The sequence below is a fragment of the Hyposmocoma kahamanoa genome, unplaced genomic scaffold (assembly GCF_003589595.1).
Source record: "Hyposmocoma kahamanoa isolate Upper Pololo Valley unplaced genomic scaffold, ASM358959v1 88, whole genome shotgun sequence".
Lineage (NCBI taxonomy): Eukaryota > Metazoa > Arthropoda > Insecta > Lepidoptera > Cosmopterigidae > Hyposmocoma > Hyposmocoma kahamanoa.
In genome coordinates, this window is record NW_020654466.1 from 7,419,124 (window position 1) to 7,440,185 (window position 21,062).

Here is a 21,062-nt window from a genome sequence, read left to right on the forward strand (position 1 = left end):
ATTTGAATTTTAATGCAGAGAGGCTGGCGAGGATGGCGTTACGTGTCGCAACCACACAGGAGACACAAACGATGTTGCTTTGACCTTACCCACATACAGTTTGCGTTCTCAACGATAACTGATAAAATTCCTTTCATTGTCTCAAAAATATATAACGCTAAGAACAGTTAAGGATATATAATCACATAACGAGATTTTAATATCAGAATAAATAATCTCAGTACAGAGTACTAAAAAAACCGACCTCAAAAGTATGTGGAATTGCTTCTATTTGCCAAGTTTTATTGAAATCGTTTATCGGAAAGTGCGCAAACCCGGATTCATCCCCTTTTTCGCCACTATGCGGAAGTTGACACAGGGGATAATAAAAATTGGTTATGGTATTGGTAGTAAAAATGAGTGATCATTGACTTACAATTATATTCTCACTACTCAAAGTATATTGAGAGAGAAAAACGTCTTGAATTGGAGAATAGCAAAATCAACCATTAAAATAACTGCTCCTTAAAATAAAATTTACGCGCTATTTATAAAAATGAATCTTCATGCATGAACAGTCATCCTTAGAGGTGGACGATTTTCTTCAAAATTAAATGGGACTACTATGGAGGTACCCTCTTTCCAGCGAAAAACAAATCATCAAAATCGGTTCACAAATGGCGGAGTTATCGCGTAACACACACTAAAAACATCCAGTCGAATTGAGAGCCTCCTCTTTTTTTTTGAAGTCGGTTAATAATGCGTTTAGAAAAGTTCAAATAGAAAAAGAAAAGAATTTCGGATTCTAGTCAAGTCGTGTATGTACATACATGAGTTTATCGTCTCAATTTTTGTAGTAAATAACAATGTATTCTTAAAATAAGTACAGTTTTATAATTAAAAACGTTGGTGACCGTTTCTGCCGCATAGATTCGTCGAAATAAAACCATATCTGCTGGCAACATTATTGTTTAGATACATTACTTTAGGTGATGGTATGGTGATGGTTTTGCTTTTGTTGTGATAATTATATTTTATGTAACTTGGTATTAAATTCTATTATTGTGTTTTAATAAGACAAAACTAGTGACGTAGTACAAAATCGAATCACATACCCTATGATTGCTTTATTCTGAAAATTGGTGTAATAAGGTCACATCTGCAAAATGGAAGTTTTTCATGAGAGGTTTAAAGATTTTACTTTTTTATGCTTAAATAGGAGAATTATAAAATATCACATATCCATAAATATTTCGTGAATTACTTTTATGACTTTCATGTGATAAAAGCACTTTTGATGTATTGTTAACGTGTGGCTTTATTATACAAAGCAAAGATTTTATAAATAAATCAAAGATTTTTACTACGAATTAAACGAAATTTGGAATATTTCTAGTTAAAAAAAAAAACAAATTTAGTAGTTACATATATATGATCATATTTATATCTTTAAATATTTGAATAAATGGCTTTACTACAAAACGGGGTTAGGTGATTGCTGTACAGGTTCGGGATTACTTTCAAATATATTGGCAGAATTGTTTTTTAGACAATTCTGCCAATATAATATTAATATATTAACTAATTCGACTATTTTTACAGCAAAGAGGAAAATTCTTTTTAAAAATCCTGTATATTAATATTTGTAGAGGACCTTATTAAAAAAATCACTACTGTAATGGGTAGAGTGACACTACACTTGTTCTTTTTACGCCCTTACAGTACTCCAGTGACACGCTATTGATGGGGCCGGAAATACATGCGGTATGTATATTTATCATTTCTTTGTTGAGTATTAGAATATGCATGGTTGCTGCATCTTTACTGGGCGATAGTTGCGGGGTGCGTATAAAGCCGCGAGTAGCGCTGGCGCACCCTATCAGTCGTCTTTACACCGTGTCCCTGGCACCGCTGCGGATTGTTACAGAGTTTGTGGCAGTGTCGTGTTTACGCGTTTTTAACGGTGAGTAGGTGTAAACAGTGATTATCAAATTGGTGATGTGATTTGTAAATTATATGTATATCGCATCTACGGTGAAACACAGACTTAGCTGCTAACAGTGTGAAAATGACTTAGCAATTAAATTTATACACAAAAACAGAGACACATATTGCATTTCTTCATTATTCGATTATAGAGGGATATAAGTATCACATTTAAGAGCTCTCCAAATTTACTCAGTAGCCCTAAACCAAAAATAAAACTTAATACTTAATTCGTTTTCTGTAATTTTTGCAACTGTAAGTTAAGTCACTTTTTCGCCGGAGGTGCAAATACCCTTTATTACATGGAATTTGCGAAAATGTGAGTTATTTTGGTTTAAATGCAGTGCCTGAAAGTTGATTGAGAAAAGTTGTTCTTTCTACAGCACGTCAATAAAAGAAAATACGATTTATTTTTTCGGACTCGTATGGTAAAGTATGTACAAATAACAAACTCCTGGCTCCAACTAAGTAAATGTTAGGTATTTAATTTTGGAAAAAATCACTTGGATCCCAAATTAATGAGATGCTTCTGTTTATACACGTCATACGTGGCAACTTATCACACATATATATTTGTCTACGAATGAGTGTCTACGAAGTCAATGCCGAAACTTCAGGAGCGCAGTATCAAAGCTTTTATTTTATATTTTAAAATATGTTGCTTTTCCTCTTGTAGTTAGAAGTTCTATTTCGGAGGGTACTTTTTTACAATTTTCGAAAGGCGTACGATGAATTTATTTGTTCTTGAGTTTCGGAAAAATAGCATAAGTGGAGTTACGTCAAACATATTTATTGCTCCATTAGATACAGAAAAATATAATCCACATCCTCTCCAATTATTGTAACTGTATCTACAATATTAATCGATAGTTACAAGAATTGGAAACGTTTTGTCGTAACTCCACTAGTGCCATTCTTCCATGAGTGGTGCGATTTGTCATTTCATATTTATATTCATTTATTGTCAAATTTATAATGTTTGCACTGAGGAGACTGGATGAGGGGGTTCCGGGTTCGATTCTCGGTAGGACCTATTTGGAAATGAACTCTTATAATTCGTTCTGGTCTGGCTGTCGTGGGTGGTGTCCCGTAGAGAATTCCGTTGCCCTAGTACGCATAGTACAGATACTTTCCTAGTTAAATGGTGTACTAACCAATTAAATGGTGTAGTTGTCTCAAAAATCAACACTTGTCTTTACTAATTCTCGTGTACGACACGAATGTCTTCTTCATTAAAGAGTATGTTTCACATCGATGTAACTCCTAATTGGAAGGATTGCTAAATAGGTTGACCTAATATAATAAAATTGATGTACCAAGACCAAGTTGTGTATTTATAAACCTTAATTATAGGGAACCAAAAAACTGATATGCGGCAAGAAGTAAACGTCACGAGTTTTCATTCATATCAATCTATATAATTAATAACGGGCAGTGATAGTGTAGTTGAGATGATGCTTGTACACTTTGTCGGAAGACCTGAGTCCGATTGGCACAGGAAGTTTTGCATCATTGAGTCTTTTTAAAAGTAGTACTTTACTAAATTGTCCCTTGTTTTAATTATGAAGAAAACATCGTGACGAAACTTGCATATCAATAATCTCACTGCAGAGTACTAAAAAAACCGACCCCAAAAAGTTCGTGGAATTACATCTATTTAGCAAGTTTTATTGAAATTGGTTACCGGAAAATGTGCGAAACCGGATTCATCCCCTAGTTTGCCACCCACAGTGGGATATTTTCTTTAAATTTCAATGGGACCAATACTGAGGTACCCTTTTTGCAACAAAGAAAGAATCATCAAAATCGGTTCACAAATCCGGTGTTATAAAAATAAATGCACGTATAAAAAAATACAGTCGAATTGAGAACCTGCATTTTTTTTAAATCGGTTAAAAAAGGCTCAAATTTATTTTCGAAGAAGCTCCCACCCAAATTAAATCATCGTAAGGTGGTGGCGACTGTGACCGACAAGCAACAGTGTTCGATATCTTTTTTTAAACTAATTTCTAATAAAGATTTAGGACAAAATTTTGTATCATAAATTCATATTTCTTATTGGCAAGTGTCAATTACTGGATGTTCATTATTGATGAGTATCGACTGGTGGTTAGTGTTAATAGTGGCTTTTTGGTGTTCATTACTGGAGATTTAGAGAAATTCTAGTGTAGGTTTTTTCCCTTAAAACATCGATCAACCATCACCCTACAATAACACAATATTTTTTTTATGATTCCAAGCCTGTCCACTTTATCTATTCATAGCAGTCCCAGTGCCACTCAGAGCTTTAAATTGCAAAGATCGGAGGGGCACTCTCATTGTGCCCGTTGACTTGTCCCATGTGCCTGTAATTTCACTAGCGTAAGCGTGCTAGTTTTTTATATATAGTTTATTTCTGCCACCAAACAGTAACGTGAGCATGTTCCGGTTTTGAAGGGTAAGGGTGCTGATGAATTACAGGCACATGGGACTTGTAAAAAAAACTTATGTCTCAGTATAATGATGAGCGCAGTGGCAGTGCCCCTCAGATCTTTGCAATTTAAAGCTCCGAGTGGCACTGTAACTGCTATGAAAAGACGTGTCGTTTACCACCAGGCGCAGGACTTGTTCGTACCGTTACTTAGCATCATAAAAAATGGAATACGAATGACCTTTACCAAACAATTTGTACCTAATTACTGTCCTAACACGTTATCTGGCGACAAGCAATATTGGAAATCAATTGTTCTTGTTTTCTTTGACGTAAGAAACGTGCGAACAAATGTAGATAATTCTTTAGTATTGCATTGCGTGCATTGCATACTATTAATTTAATAATCCCTATTTTTCCCGAGGTCTGCATATTTTGTCACTTGGTTATGTAGCCAAGCTAAGGTACTGATATGACAAGTCGTCGCGTTGTCTATTGAAAATACACTTTATATAATTATAATAGTAGTAGAACAGTAAGGTGAAGCTATTCTAATGCTAATTCAAAATTAGACGCGATTATTACGAGTACGTACGGTTAAAAATACGTCGAAAGCGATAGATAAGTAAGACAATCCTAATATAAATTTTATTCAGTAACATAGTCTTGTAGTTGTGGTCAGCAGTTAAACAATATCTTGTCCTTTTATTAGACTGGCAGACAATCTCTATAGTACTATATAAAATGTATAATCATGTGGATTTGGGTATAATATCGTGAATATATTTTATACAAGCAATTATTTGCTTAAAAGGAGTTTCCCAGCCAACTAGCTGTAAGCTAGGTTTAAGTGAATGTAAATAAAGACTTATTTAAAATTTATTTATATTACAATAATATATATATGTATATATATTTATACGTAACTAATCATAAAACATAATTCATGTAAGTTAATACCGTGTTAAAGCTTAGAGGACGGAAAAATATAGTCTTGAGTATCATTTCGTATGCTTTAAACCATACTCAAATCCTGACTTGAGCATTGAGTAGAGTTCTAGAAAACGACCCTAAGTGTTAGACCCTTTTTTCGGTGAATGACAGATAGACAAACCCTAGAGACATTTGTCATTATTTACTTAATAATTTCTTTTATTATTTCAGATGGGGTGTTCGAGAAACATAGTGTGCATCCTAGTGCTAATGAGCGTTGCAACCGAAATCTTCGCGGCTCCTGCGCCGCAGTCTCAAGAGGACTCCCCGCCTATGCCAGTAAGTTTGCCGGAAAGCCTTTCTATTCATACTTTAATTTTAGAATACTATGTAAATAAAATTCGCTCCCTATCCTATATTGCTATTTATATGTTTTTTTTTATGATACCTAGTGACGGGACGTACAAGTTGTGCGCCTAATGGTAAGCGACACGCCTGTTGATAGCAGTTGCAGTGCCACTCAGAGGTATAAATCGCAAGGATCTGAGAGCCATTGCCACTGCGCCCGTCACACACATGAGTTGAGGAGTCCCATTATGTGCCTGTAATTTCACCAGCACCTTTACCTTCAAAACCGGAACGCAATAATGCTCACATTACTGCTTGGCGACGAAAATAGGTAACTCTTACAAAAAGCTCTGTTGCTACAAAAAAAGAGATTTTGTCGCTCGCGTCATACATTATGGACTTTTTACAAAGTAGGTATTGTGAAATCACCATAATTGGACGTAGTAAACAAAAGGGATCCAATCCACATCTAGTCACTTTCGAGGTAAGGCAGTTTGAAGTTCAATAGTGTTTCTCACTCTCGTTTTTTTTTAAACTTATAATGTCATGTAACTCCATAAATATTTATTTACGTTTGTGTGTTGAATTATTTTTGATGATCTAAGAGTAGAGTTTAGGAACTGTTTGGTACGCACACTTAACTCATTCTTTGATAATTTTGTGGATTGGATCCTTTTTGGATCCTTAACTACATCCAATTACGCTGAACACGTGGTCTGTGATGCTGAAGCTATTGAAATGTCCAGATTTTTTAAACTGCAAATTATTATTAATTTTTAAATTAGAATTTGATATTCAAACTTCATAGCACATAATTTAAAATAACGACGCCCCGACCTGCAAACAAAACTGTATGTTATACCAACGTAATTGTTACTAAAATACCTAACCTATGAAAATATGCTTGTATTATAATAATGTATTAAATCTTCACGTGCAATTACGGGAACTAGCAAATGTACATATTTAATGAATTACTTTACTTAGTATGGAATTTTGTTGCATTGGATTTTACATAACGATGTTCGGAATTTAATGATTAGTAACGATGACACGAAAGTTGACTGCCTTAACACATAGGCAAGCAAGAAGGCTAGGATGAGCCAGCGTCGCGAGACACACGGGCAATAATTTAAACAAAACGTGCGTACCTCTGACCTACAAGATTGCGAAGGCAGGTTTAGAACCTTATATTGCAACATGTAGCATCTGCACTCCCTTTAAAGCACGAATGACATTTAAGGCTTCAATTAAATTTTAATAGAAACATGAAACAACAGACTTAATCTCCGCTGGGCTTACAACCAAATTTTATTATCTAATAATATATCTTTTTTCTCTTTTTCATCATTTGACACTATATTTTCAATCGTGACATTGATAATATGAAACAAATAATTATAGTCTTTAGTTTTATATCCTGGTTATTAAAACATTATTTACGGAAAATAGATTAATATGCTCTTTTTTTTATAATACCAAGTGACGGGACGAACAAGTCGTGCGCCTGGTGATAAGCGACACGCCTATCCATAACACTTGCAGTGCCACTCAGAGCTATAAATCGCAAAGGTCTTAACTACCAGTGCTCCCGTCACCCTGAGACATAAGTTGACAAGTCCAATGTGCCTGTAATTTCTCCAGTACCCTTCGAAACCTAAACACAGTAATGCTCACATTAGCGCTTGGCGGCAGAAATAGGTAAGGTGGCAGTACTGCCCTGAACGAACTCTTTCACAAGGAGCTCTACTGTTACTATGCACTATTTAGTATCCTTATTGTAATAAAGTCCTATGTGATCATGTCATACATGATCATTAGGTACATTAAACTCATATAATATAATACGAAGTACATGAAACAAATTATATATATATAATACGATATATATATCATATACATATATTATAACTCTAACTTCGTTCGAAGAACCTCTACACTTCTGCCCTGAAAAGTTATCATTTTGTAGACGTGGCCTTATTACACTAACGCTGTGATTTATGCCAATGAAAAATATTTCAAGCTCGAGAAAAAAAAAGAAAAATTATATAAAAACTCGTGGAATTTCATCCATTTGCCAAGTTTTATCGAAATCGGTTACCGGAAAGTGGAATATTTTCTTAAAGGTGGAATATTTTCTTTACATTTAAATGGGACCACTACAGAGGTACCCCCTTTCCAACAAAAAAAGAATCATCAAAATCGATTCACAAATGGTGTGTTACTGGAGTTATCGCTTAACACAAATAACAAAAAAAAAGTATAGTGGAATTGAGAACCTCCTCCGTTTTTGAAGTCGATTAATAAAGTTCATCATGCCAGTAATCTTGGTTTATTTTATTCAAGCGACAAAGTATTAATTATTAGCGGTAAAGTATGGCTAAAATATAAATCAAATTGCACTAAGCACAGTAATTATTGATCGAACAATGGCTATCAGAATGTAACAAGAGAAGCGTTAATTATCAGGCTACGGTTTTATTACTGTATGCTATTAAAGTTAAGTTTAATTGCAAGCATCCAATTAAAAAAACTTGTTTGCTATTAGGAACTCGCAATTTCGAACTAATATACAAATCTAGGGTACGTTATTTGAAAAATATACACGGAAACCAAAACTTATCCACACTTACAATGTCTCTTGCTGGGTACGGGTCAAATCTAATGAGATACAAAATATTCCACCGCTATTTCTGTATTACAGGTCCCTGTATTACACTTAGAGATCATAAACATTTTTTTTTTCATATAACAAATTACAGTATCCATGAGAAGTGACGATAAATAACATTTATACATAGGGTGCACTATAAGTTTCCGGAACTGGCCACTTACATAAACAATATTTAAAAAGTAATTACAACATTTGAAAATGGAAGTCTTTGGCTGTAGAATACAGTTTGTTTCATCTGACGGTCACTTGTTTTTAGAGTGTGGCGTCCTTTTAGAAATTGGTTGTCTACATCACCACGGATTTAACTCGTGAAAATTTCCTTAGTATGATTTTCTACGACTTTAAGTGTAATTTAACAGCTCAGCGGAGCTTTGCTCGGCTTAAAACTGCTTTTGGCGATGAAGCACCATGCAAGATGACTATTTATAACTGGTTTGCATAATTCAAACTCGGCCATGTGAATCTCAGTGTCGAATTTCGTGATGGTCGCCCGTCCACTGCTGTGAACAACAAAAGCATCGATGCTGTGCGCCGTATGATCAAAACAGATAGGCATGTTACATACCATGACATTTGGGCATAGGCATGAGTCAAATACAATCAATACTACACAAACATTTGGGTGTGAAAAAGCTGTGCTCTCGGTGGATCCCACACAATTTGACTGAGGCTCAAAAAACGGATCGTGTCACTTGGTGCAATGCCATGCTTACCAGATTCAACGAAGGGGCGTCAAATTTGGTGTGGGACATAGCATAACAGGTGACGAATCATGGATTTATAGTTACGATTCCAAAACAAAGCAGCAATCGAGCGTATGGGTCTTTCGAGAAGTGCCGAAACCAATCAAAGTGGCGCGCGTGCAATGTGCCTCTAAGCGGTTGATTGCTTCTTTTTTTAATAAAACTGGACACGTGACTACTGTTGCTTTTGGAATCGTTGTACCTTGAGTAGTGATTGGTACATGACCATTTGTTTGCCGGAAGTTATTGACAAACTCCTTAAAAATAACCGTAAACCATATCATCTTGCACCACGATAATGCCAGTTCTCACACGGCCGGACAGACAAATGAATTTTCGAAGGTGAAGAACGTTGGCCTTATGAGCCATCCCGCATACAGTCCCGACCTGACACCTTGTGACTTTTATTTATTTCCAAAAAATTAAGAACCAGTTACGCAGTGAACGATTTTCATCACCTGAAGAGTATAAAAAATGTTTCGGAGATTGTCACGGAGGAGTGCCATTAATGTTTTCAAAATTGGTTCATTCGTATAAAAAAGTGCATTAACGCTAACGGAGAATATTTTGAGAAACAACAAATTCATTTCTGACCATTTATAGTATTTTTTCTTATTAATTCCAGAAACTTACAGTGCGCCAGACGTACATAACACGATAATATGTTATTATTTAATAAAAAGTTCTCATTGAATGTTTGTAACCTCTGCTTCTTTAGGTTTTTTGATTGTTCTTAAGTTTTTAAAAGTATGTAAATATAGAAAGTTTTCATTTAATTTTTGCTAAATATTACGAGTAAAAGTTTTATGTAATAACTTAAACATGTAATGAATATCAATATTTTATTCACGGTATTTTTTAAATTACTTTGCTTACAAAATGACGCCTTTTTAGCAATAGACGGAACGAAATTTTGGGTCTTTTCTATACATACGTTATAATAAATTATCTAATATTATAGACAAAACGAATAGGATAGATAATTTAGATATTGAAGTAATCATTTTTTGGTACGATAATTAATAATCTAACCAATATGCACGCCGTAATATGTTTATTAATGATGATAATAATCCATTTATTTCAGACTTACATTCATCCGTAATATTTGTTAGTAAAGTAAGATACTTAAGCTAGTGTTAGGTTTAAAATAACAAAATCAAACCAGCCGATGTCAGGGCAACTGGCTACGCATTGGCAGCAGTGTGCAAGCGCATCCACCGCCCCAGTATTGGAGACTCCCATCTTTCCACCAATGTGCTCAGGATGCCGTTCGTACTGAGACGCTTGTGACGGAGTAGCGATGCACTACGCTTTCGCATGATAGCGTAGAAATCGTCTACATGTTTCTCAGCAAACACGGTTGACGCGCTACAGAAAGGTGGAAGTCGGAACAGCATCCTGAACGTATTGTTGTACTGGATGCGCAGTGCTCTGTATGTCCGCCGCGTGTAACTGACCCACAGGCTGCACGTGTAAAAAGACTGGCAATATGATTTAAAAAGCGTTACCTTTACTTCATCTGTACATCGTGCAAACCTGCGAGCCAACATATTGCAACGGACAGCTAGCGCCCTGTGCTCCCTTTCCACATCGGCATTATCATATAGGTCCTCGGTGACCCAGTGACCCAGATACTTAAATTGTTTTGTCTGCTTGAGAGGAGTACCGCCTAGATCAATGGAAGACACTATGCTATACGTTTTAGTACCTGCTTTAAATACCATGCACTCACTCTTCAGCGCATTGTGTCTGAGCCCTTGAGTCACTGCATAAGACTCACAAATCTTTAACAGCCTGGGCAGGGCGCTGATAGATGGGCTCAACAGCACCATGTCATCAGCGTAACATATATGATTAAAGCAAACCCCATCAATATGACAACCAATTTTGGTACTTCTGAACTCACCCATCAGCCCGTCCATGTACAGGTTGAAGAGCCGCGGCGAACTTAAACCCCCCTTCCTAACTCCACACTCCAACCTGTACACATCCGATTGAGCACCCACACACCTCACTGTATTGTTTTGGTGGCTGTACCAGAATTTTAAAATTGCAGTCAACTCGCATGGTAAACAAGTCGCACTCTCCAGCTTGTGTCATAGAGTGTTATATGAAACTATTTCGAATAATGCCTTGACAAGACCAGATAACACGCGTATACAGGCGTTTTACGGGTAGTATTGGACAGTCTGCTTGAGACACAGGATAGCGCTTTCTGTGGACAATCCAGGCCGGAAACCGAATTGATTGTCATGTAATATAATTACTTTATCCAGGCGTTTATCAAGCAGACTATCCAACACCTTAGCTATCACAGTAGCCAGAGATATGGGCCTGTAGTTAGACAAGTCAGAGGCATCTCCGGTTTTGTTCTTTATTACTGGTACAACCACCGTGTACATAAGATGACCAGGCAAGTAACTATGACTCAAACATGAGTTGAAAAACATGGCCAACATCCGTGGCAAGTACTCTCCAGCGTACTTTAGGTGCTCTATGCTGAGCCCGTCGTGACCGGGAGACTTTCCCCTCACCATTTTGTTTGTAATGGAATGTACTTCACGGGGTAAGAACTTATACGTAACTCACCCCTACCACACTCTACATCGGGCACCCGCTGCACGGACGAGAGTGGCGATAACCTTGAAATGACACCGGAATGCATTCGCTATTTGAGTGGAATCATGTTCACCACCAACACTCACAGGAAGACTTGGTTTCTGATTTAATTTGTTAGTATTCTTTCAAAATTTACTGAAGTCTTTACTTTATTAGTTTTTTTTTTTAATATTTGAAACAAAAGTTATTTTAAATACAAAGAATTTGCCTCGTAAGTTTTGATACACGGAGTTGGTTACAATTAGATGAATAAAAAGATACATGTATGCGCCGTAAATTTTAAAATGGCATGGTATTGTTCACACATACATACAGCAGCGCACAGCATTTATCAGCCGCATCTAATGCTAACGATGTGAACGTTCGCGCGAATTAATTGGTCGGAATTGCGCTTAAAGTCGCTTTGTGCGCACAGACACTCCTATCGCACATCTAATCACACTATAATTGCCCCACTAATGGAACAAAAACTCAGAAGAATCACTTGTATGAAAAGATCGAATAAATTGCTATTATATCAATTAAACAACGAGGATAATCGAAGATGTATTCAATTATCACCTCGTTTAAGAAGGATGTTAAGTAAATCCAGGCTGTACGGGTAATCTGGAAAATCCGTATCCTTGGTATAATAAAGCCACATGTGAACTTACGACAAAAGTGCTTTTATCACATGAAAAAGTCATGACATGAATAAAACGTATATATCGACTGTGAACTGGCAATCGGTACTAACTCAGTTTAGACAAGTTTACAGGATGAAGAAAAAAATTGTTTGCTTCCTTTACATAGCATCTGGTTTATTAAATAAAAATACGTAGTTTTAAATATTTTTATTACATATGTATGTACACTACGTATTTTTATTTAATAAACCAGATGCTATATAAATGATTTTTTTCTTCACCTGTACAGTTGTCAAAATTGAGGATGTACCTAAAGGTTGCCAGTTCACAGTCGATATGTGAAATTTTATAACTCTCCTATTTAAGCGAGAAAAAGTTATCGACTGACTCTTTAAACCGATCTTGGAATGGAAGGCTTCGGCTTCGGCCTTCCTTATTGATTCATTTAGAAAACTTTATAAAAAGTACAATTATATAGTTGCAAGCGTTAATAGCCCATTGTTGATTTGCATAATAATTGAGCAACCCCAAATTACCTCATAGTCACGCTGCGTATCACTGCAAGATTTTTTGCAATTATCTTTCCGAAATTAAATTATTGTTAAAGACATTCCCAGGTTGCTTAGCGCACCCGAGTTAGGCATATTTTACAAAGCGTTAATTAATTATAAGTAGTAAATAATTACGAAAACAATTAGGTAACGCTCGACGGCGTACCAACTTCACTTAAAGATAATCTTATATTTAAGATTTATTTATGTTATATATAATTCTTGCTAAACGTGGAAGAAAGACTTGTATTTGAGCATTGCACATAATTTTTTTCTTTAGTCTGTATTTATTTAAAGGCTTTGATCATTATTGAACATGTGAGGCTCCAGTAGAAAAACGAATAGTGGTAAAATGGCTAAGTCATTGGACTACGACAAGACTGAAAACATTTTGCGTCCCGAGTTATAATAAATTAAAGTACTTATTGCACATACACATACCGACCCAAATATAAATACAACACGCAGAAGCACACATTCGTAACCTCTCTTTTACATAACAACACATACAAAAATTTACTTTTGTTATTTTTTTGTGAACTGTATCTTAATTAGTAGCAGTAGAGCTCCTTGTGAAAGAGTTCATCCAGGAAAGTACTGCCACCTTACCAATTTCTGCCGCCAAGCAGTAATGTCTGCATTACTGTGTTCCGGTTTTGAAGGGTAAGCGTGCTGGTGAAATTATCGGCACATGGGAGTTGTCAACGGATGTCTCAGGGTGACAGGTGCAGTGGCAGTGTCCCTCAGACCTTTGCGATTTAAAGCAATTTGCGATTTAAATTTAACCTAATAAACTATAAAAGTGAATAGTTAATAAGTAATTTAATCCTTTTTTGCTGTTGATTTAGAGTACCTACATAATTTATGTAAAACTGAGTTTATCCTAATTGTAATACACTTCGCGGAAGGGGGACTTGGTGACCTGTAATACAGGCATTTTTATGCCTATTTCAGGCACCAGTCTCTCGCAAATGAGGGTTATAATGTTAAAACTCACTAATTTATATAATTTACCTTGTATGTTGAGAGAAAAATAAATAAATTATTATTATTCGAGAAAACACTTAATAGAATCCAAACAGATAAATCAAAATACTACCTAAACAAAGAAGTATATAAAATCTTCGAGATACTAATTGTTGGCTCAGACAAAACAGATTGAAACCACCCAACATTAAATGTACCGAAACCAACCTGTGCAAAATAACCGTACCATAATAGGTTCCGTCCGAACACATTCCATAACCAAATGTTGTACATCCTCAGGAGTTCCACACACTTCGCAAAGATACGAACAGCTTAGGTTAGACTCTATTTGATTGGCCGATACAATGCATTATCGGATGTTTTCGAAAGCTCTCGTGATAATTTCGTACCATTATAATATCCAGACATACTTTTCTGACGCTTTCTTCCAAATGTATTCACGTGACAACCTCGTGACCCATTGGTACTGTGGGTGCTAGATGAAAGAATTTCAATTCTTGTTAAGGTAGTGTTACTACACAAAGGTAACAACCTTTCCGAAATTTGAATAGACCAGACAAAAAGCCTAACATTATAACAAAATAAAATCAAAAATTGCTCTCTCTCGGCAGCAGATATGTGTAAGCGCACTAGAAACGAAGTTCGGGTTGTAAATCGAGTTTTATTCAATTTTAATAATATTATTTCAAAATACCTACTATTCCTCATTCGAACCCGTCTAAAAAGACTGATCGGCGCGGTATACGGTATGTGTAGTTGTAGAAGAAAGCGGGGACGGGGCTAAAGCTGCGCGGGACAAGAGTCTGTTGTTATTTTGTGGCCAGTTGGCAATAAAAATCCTGTTATTATTCGGTGCAGTAAGTGAGCATCTACGGAGTTGCGAGGTGGATATTTCATTTTTAATTCTGAATATTGTTTTTTTAAGTGAAGGGAAGAACTAGTCGTACGCCTGGTGGTAAGTCACATCCCTGTCCATAACAGTTGCTGTGCCACTCAGAGCTTTAAATAACAACGATTTGATGGGCACTGCCTCTGCGCCCATCGTGAGACATAAGTTGACAAGTTTCATGTGCCTGTAATTTAACCAGCACCCTTACCCTTCAAAACCGAAACGCAGTATGGCTCACATTACGGCTTGCGGCAAAAAATAAGTAAGATGGCATTACTTCCCTAAACGAACTCTTTCACAAGGAGCTCTAGTGCTACTGTAATTGCACACACAACAACAGGCACATGGGACTTGTCAACTTATGTCTGAGGGTGACGGGCGCAGTGGCAGTGTTCCTCAGATCTTTGTGATTTAAAGAGCTGAGTGACACTGCAACTGTTATTGACAGGCGTGTAGCTTACCATCAGGCACACGACTTGTTCGTCCTATCACTTGATATTATAAAAAATATATATAAATACCTACCCTAAGCCCAAAAATCTGGATAAATGACAAATTCGAACAGAAGGTCACAAAACCGCACATATCCGGAAAGATGGTAACCCTATGTTAGAGGCAATTTGTGTATTCAACTTTTCGAAATTAACCTTGATCTGAGTGTAATGTATGTGTATGTGTGCCCTGAATTTAATTTCATTGCTCTGGTACTCATAGTATGGGGCATTTCCTAGTTTGGGCTGAGAACAACAGAATTCCTTTCTCTGCATTAAGATTTCTTCGTTTTACTGTGGTACCTCATTAACAGTGAATAGCTAAATGAATTAAATGGGCAGTACTGAACATGTACTTAAGATTAATGTTATGAAGTCCAGAAGTTACCACGTCAATACGATAGCAATAGAGCTTGCATATAAAGACATAACGTACGACAATTTCTCACGGCATTTTCGCAAGTTATAATACGAAACCTGGTTTGACGAAAAACCAGATTAATCTAGGAAATAATTCGAATAGAGATGTCAAAAAATCTTTTGTCAGCATTATTTACAAGAACTTATTTACAAATTAATAGGTCAATGTCTTTAACCTTATTATACGAAGTTGTAGAGTCGCACGCTTCGCTACTGTGCGGTGTTGTAAAACTTCAGGGACAAATCCAATTAATTACTAGCACCTTTTGTTTTACGAATTGAAAACTCGACAAAGTTTTAATTATACCTTAACACGTCGAATAGATCGAATATTTCGGCGGAACATTCGATCTCATCTTTCAAAGGTTAGGCGTAGTGTTGATGCGCACGGCAAAAGGCTGGAATACATTGACGGCTGTTTGCTAAAGCTACAATTTAGGGCTATTTGAAGCTAGAGTACATGATTATTCAATCTATTTTAGTAGCATTCGAGCTTCTTGTGAAAGAGTTCGTCCAGGGAGGTACTACTAACTAACCTTACCGATTTGCGCCGCCAAGCAATCATGTGACCTATACTGCGTGTCGGTTTTGAAGGGCAAGGTTGCTAGTGAAATTGCTTGCACATGGTACTCGTTCAACGTGACGGGCGCAGTGGGAGTGCCCTTCAGATCTTTGCGGCTTAAAACTCTGAGCGGCACTACAACTGTTATGGACAGGCGTGTCGCTTACTACTAGGCGCACGACTTGTTCATCACTTGGTGTTGTAAAAAAATATGATAGTAATACATGGGTGCGGTTCGTAATATATAGCAACAAATATTTTTAGTCGATATAACACTCAACATTATAATTAATATAATTAATTTATGGTATACAAACATTTAACATACTCTTGCATGATATAAAGGTCACTGGGTATAATACATAGGGCGCACTATAAGTTTGCGGAACTGGCCACTTACATAAACAATATTTAAAAAATTAATTACAACATTTGGAAATGGAATTCTTTGACTGTAGAATACAGTTTGTTTCATCTAACTGTCACTTGTTTTTACATTGTGGCGTCATTTTGGACATTGGTTGTCTACATCACCATGGATTTAAGTCGTGAAAATTTTCGTAGTATGATGTTCTACGACTTTAAGTGTAACTTAACAGCTCAGCGGAGCTTCCCTCGGCTTCAAACTACTTTTGGCGAAGAAGCACCATGCAAGACGACTATTTATGGCTGGTTTGCAGAATTCAAACGCGGTCATATGAATCTCAGTGACGAATTTCGTCATGGTCGCCCGTCCACTGCTGTGAACAACAAAAACATTGATGCTGTGCGCCGTATGATCAAAACAGACATGTATGTGACATACCATGAGATTCGGGTATCTTTAGGCATAGGCATGAGTCATATACAATCTACAAAAACATTAGGGTGTGAAAAAGCTGTACTCTCGATGGATTCCACACAATTTGACTGAGGCTCAAAAAACAGATCGCGTCCTTTGGTGCAATGCCATGCTTACCAGACTCAACGAAGGGGCGTCAAATTTGGTGTGGGACATAATAACAAAAGAAGAAACATGGATTTATTGTTACGATCCCAAAACAAAGCAGCAATCGAGCGTATGGATCTTTCCAGATGAGCCGAAACCAACCAAAGTGGCGCGCGTGTGAAGTGCCTCTAAGCTAATGATTGCTTCTTTTTTAATAAAACTGGACACGTGGCTACTGTTGCTTTGGAGAATCGTTGTACCATGAGTAGTGATTGGTACACGACCATTTGTTTGCCGGAAGTTACTGACAAACTCCGTAGAAAACTCAAAAACTCAAAACTCCGTAAACGCCGTATCATCTTGCACCACGATAATGCCAGTTCTCACACGGCCAGACAGACAAATGAATTTTTGAAGGTGAACAACATTGACCTTATAAGCCATCCCGCGTACAGTCCCGACCTGGCACCTTGTGACTTTTTTTATTTCCAAAAATTAAGAACCAGTTACGCGGTCAACGATTTTCATCACATGAAGAGGCGTCGAAGAGAATGAAAAATATGTTTCAGAGATTGTCACCGAGGAGTGGCATAAATGTTTTCAAAATTGGTTCATTCGTATGAAACTGTGCATTAACTCTAACGGAGAATATTTTGAGAAACAATAAATTCATTTCTGACCATTTATACCTAGTATTTTTTTCTTATTCATTCCGGAAACTTGTAGTGCGCGCCACGTAGACGATTGTTATAACAACTTTTAATCTAATATACTGATGGCATAATGTACAGTTTATATAAACACTTCAGATATAACATTCACAGTATAAATGAAATAAATAAAACTAAATAAATAAATAATTCCCGGTCAATTTAGGTGCAATGGTGAATGAACCGAATTTGTTTACTTTTGCTGGTTGGTTCAACCTCCTCCTGTGGGTTTAGGTTAGGTTAGTAGGTATATGACAAATCTGCACGAGCGAGCCGAGTATGTCGCGGCAGCGGCCGGCGAGTGCCAGAACCGGATTTGTTTGCATTTGCTAATTGGTTCGACCTCCGCCTGTTAGGTTAGTATATGCAATTAAATATTGTGCTTAAGTTTTAATAAATATATTTTATTACACAAAAAGCATTTAACAGATTGTACATTTTAATGAAATAAAAACAATCTTATCAACATAATATGAGGCGCTTCAACTATTCGTAAAACGAAATAATACTTATAAATACCATTTGTTCTGTTCATTATGTCACCTAATCATTGTATCTAATGTTTGTTATACTGAAGTTTTATTATACACATTGAAATTATGTCTTTTGTTGTTATACGTTTTGTTGATTATATACAGTGAGTGATTATATCCTTAGCAATTATATCAAATGTTGACACACAAAGTGTAAATAGATTATTTGTTGTTATATCTTCCATTCCACACCCAGTAATACATAGTATATATGTATATTAAATTCGTATTTAGTGAGCATTTGTTGCACTCTCGATTAATAATTACCTTTAAGTTTGTCCTATAACCAGGAAGTTGCCTGAAATAGATCGCTATCTGGCAATGAGGCCGCTTGTTGTATCTGTCTTTTGTGTTTTTTTGTTTGTTATATAATTGTTCTTGTGTACATTAGGCAGAACCTTGATCTTGAAGCTTGAAATGACGTCCATAAGTGTTGTGATGAATGAACTTATTAGTAATTGGGACTTGTCAACATATGTCTCTGGGTTACGGGCGCAGTGGCAGTGCCCCTAAGATCTTTGCGATATAAGCTCTGAGTGGCAGTACAACTGGACGACTTGTTCGTCCCGTCACTTCGTATATAAAAAAAAGTTTTTGTCCAAATATATTTCATAAGAGTACAACAATTTAGTAAGATTTCTTTTTTTTCCGCAGTACGAGTACAAATACGACGTCGAAGACCAAGAGAAGTCTCTCTATTTCGGTGCAAATGAGGCAGGCGACGCCCAAGGTAAAGTCATTGGCGGCTATAGAGTATTGCTCCCTGACGGACGCCTCATGTCCGTTGAGTACACGGTAGAAGGCGACAGCGGTTTTGTACCGAAGATAAGCTTTGAAGACAACGCCAATCCCTTCGGGAAAGGAAAGTAAGACTGCCAGTACAATTGATAGAGAATTACGTATTTTAGTTTAATGCCGCTTGCCTATAAATGTTAGACAAATCGCACCCTTGGTGTAATAGGGCCACATCTGCAAAATTATGACTTTTCAGGAGAGGTTTAATGATTCTAAGAAGGAAATTTGCCGATAACTTTTTTGATACTTAAACAAAAATTTCACACATATATACATAATTTGTTTTATGTAGTTCGTATTATTTTCATGGCTTTCATGTGATGTCAATAGCGATTTTTATTATGCCGAGGGTACGAAATGTTAATTTTGTGATATACATAAATAAAACGGTCCATGCCAGCCTGAGTAGTTAAAACAGAATGAATTGAGGGCTGTTTCTCATTCAAATTGATTGTATTGTTCATGTTTCCTAAATTCATATGTTTTTTCGGTAACCCATATTAGTAAGTTGACGCCAAGTGAAAGTTAAAATGTATAAAATGCAACGTAAAAGTCAAGGTTTTGTAAATAGTGGCGTATCTCAGAAATACCTAATTTACCTGTATTAAGAAAACCTGAGGCATAGGTAATTGGCGCACAAAGTATGTACTTATTATATCATCCCAGTGTTGCTACACGATTATTTTAACAATTGGAGAGCTTAGTGGTTTATTCCGAATGAAATTCAGCACATTCTGAATATACTTGTAATTGTAAATAATAAGTTAAAAATTGACTATTTTGATTTTGGCCACTATTCATGAAAAGGCGCAATACGTATTTATGTGTAAAATAGAGTCTTAATTACGCCTTTACTGAGATCGATTTTTTATTATATAGGCACTGACCACTATCAAACGCATGCCCTTTTTCTCTGCGGTCGAGCAAAATTTTTTTGAAATAGATGGAACAAAAAGACTCTTATAAAAAAACCACGGTATGTTATGAGGCGATGTTAATTCCAAGTTACCACTACTGTGATTATTGTATGCATAGAAGATATTTGTAGGCCATTATTGCCATTAGGATAAGTATACTATACGATATTTACATTTAGTAATAGTGTTACTCGCATGTAGATTTTGTATGCAATAAATATTTTTCTTACCTACTCTATCTTTGTCTTACATAGATCAGCACTATGGATATTTCACGGCGGTAAAAATGGAATTCCAAATTTGAAAATTCAATTTTGATTATAACAAAAAAATCCCTGCAGTTAACGGATTATTCCAGCCTTTCCCAAAGTGAGCGATAACGCCCTCTTGTGGGCGCTGCAGGCCTAAAGGGCGGTAAGAGACCCAGAAAAAAAATGGGGGCGTTGTGTCGAGGCTTAGGGGGAGATTTGTAATTTTATCTAGGAAGACTCTTAACACCGACTGAGCTCTCGACTCTCGACTACAATTTGTTAACATCAATTTGCTCAAACTAACTCGATTCGATATTTCTGTCCGTGTAGTTCATGTATTCGTCCTGTTTTATTGAATAAATAAAATAAAAATCATGTCAATCGGTCGCTCCGATTCAAAATGAAAGTAGACACAAACAAATAAATAAAAAGGCAACAGACACAGAGTCGCATTTTAATAGTTATTATTATTCCTGGATAGGTAATTTTCGTAGATAATAGACCGCGGGCAATCATGTTTTACAAGGTTTTGTTAAATAACCCGATTTGTGCATTCCTGTATCAATCGGTTGGTTCATAGAATACTTGTTCTTACTTGTTGAGTACGATTGAGCGTCGAATGAGATAAACGAGTTTATGGATGTTTGTCTCATTCCTATCGGTGCGTGCTGCTTATGTGATCCAAGGTAAACAACGTAATATTTATT

At 36.3% G+C, this 21,062-nt stretch overlaps 2 protein-coding genes across 2 annotated transcripts in view; one reads left to right on the forward strand and one right to left on the reverse strand.

The window, feature by feature from the left end:
* The window catches only part of LOC113235904 (probable ATP-dependent DNA helicase HFM1), a 56,863-nt gene that overhangs the window by 23,702 nt on the left and 12,099 nt on the right, over positions 1-21,062 (reverse strand). The gene's annotated exons all lie outside the window — the stretch shown is intronic.
* On the forward strand, positions 1,830-20,321 carry LOC113235610 (cuticle protein 21-like). Its single transcript, XM_026471379.1, has 3 exons — positions 1,830-1,942; positions 5,540-5,647; positions 19,047-20,321. Exons 2-3 carry the CDS (start codon positions 5,540-5,542, stop codon positions 19,260-19,262), a joined length of 324 nt encoding a protein of 107 aa, XP_026327164.1. The 5' UTR covers positions 1,830-1,942; the 3' UTR covers positions 19,263-20,321.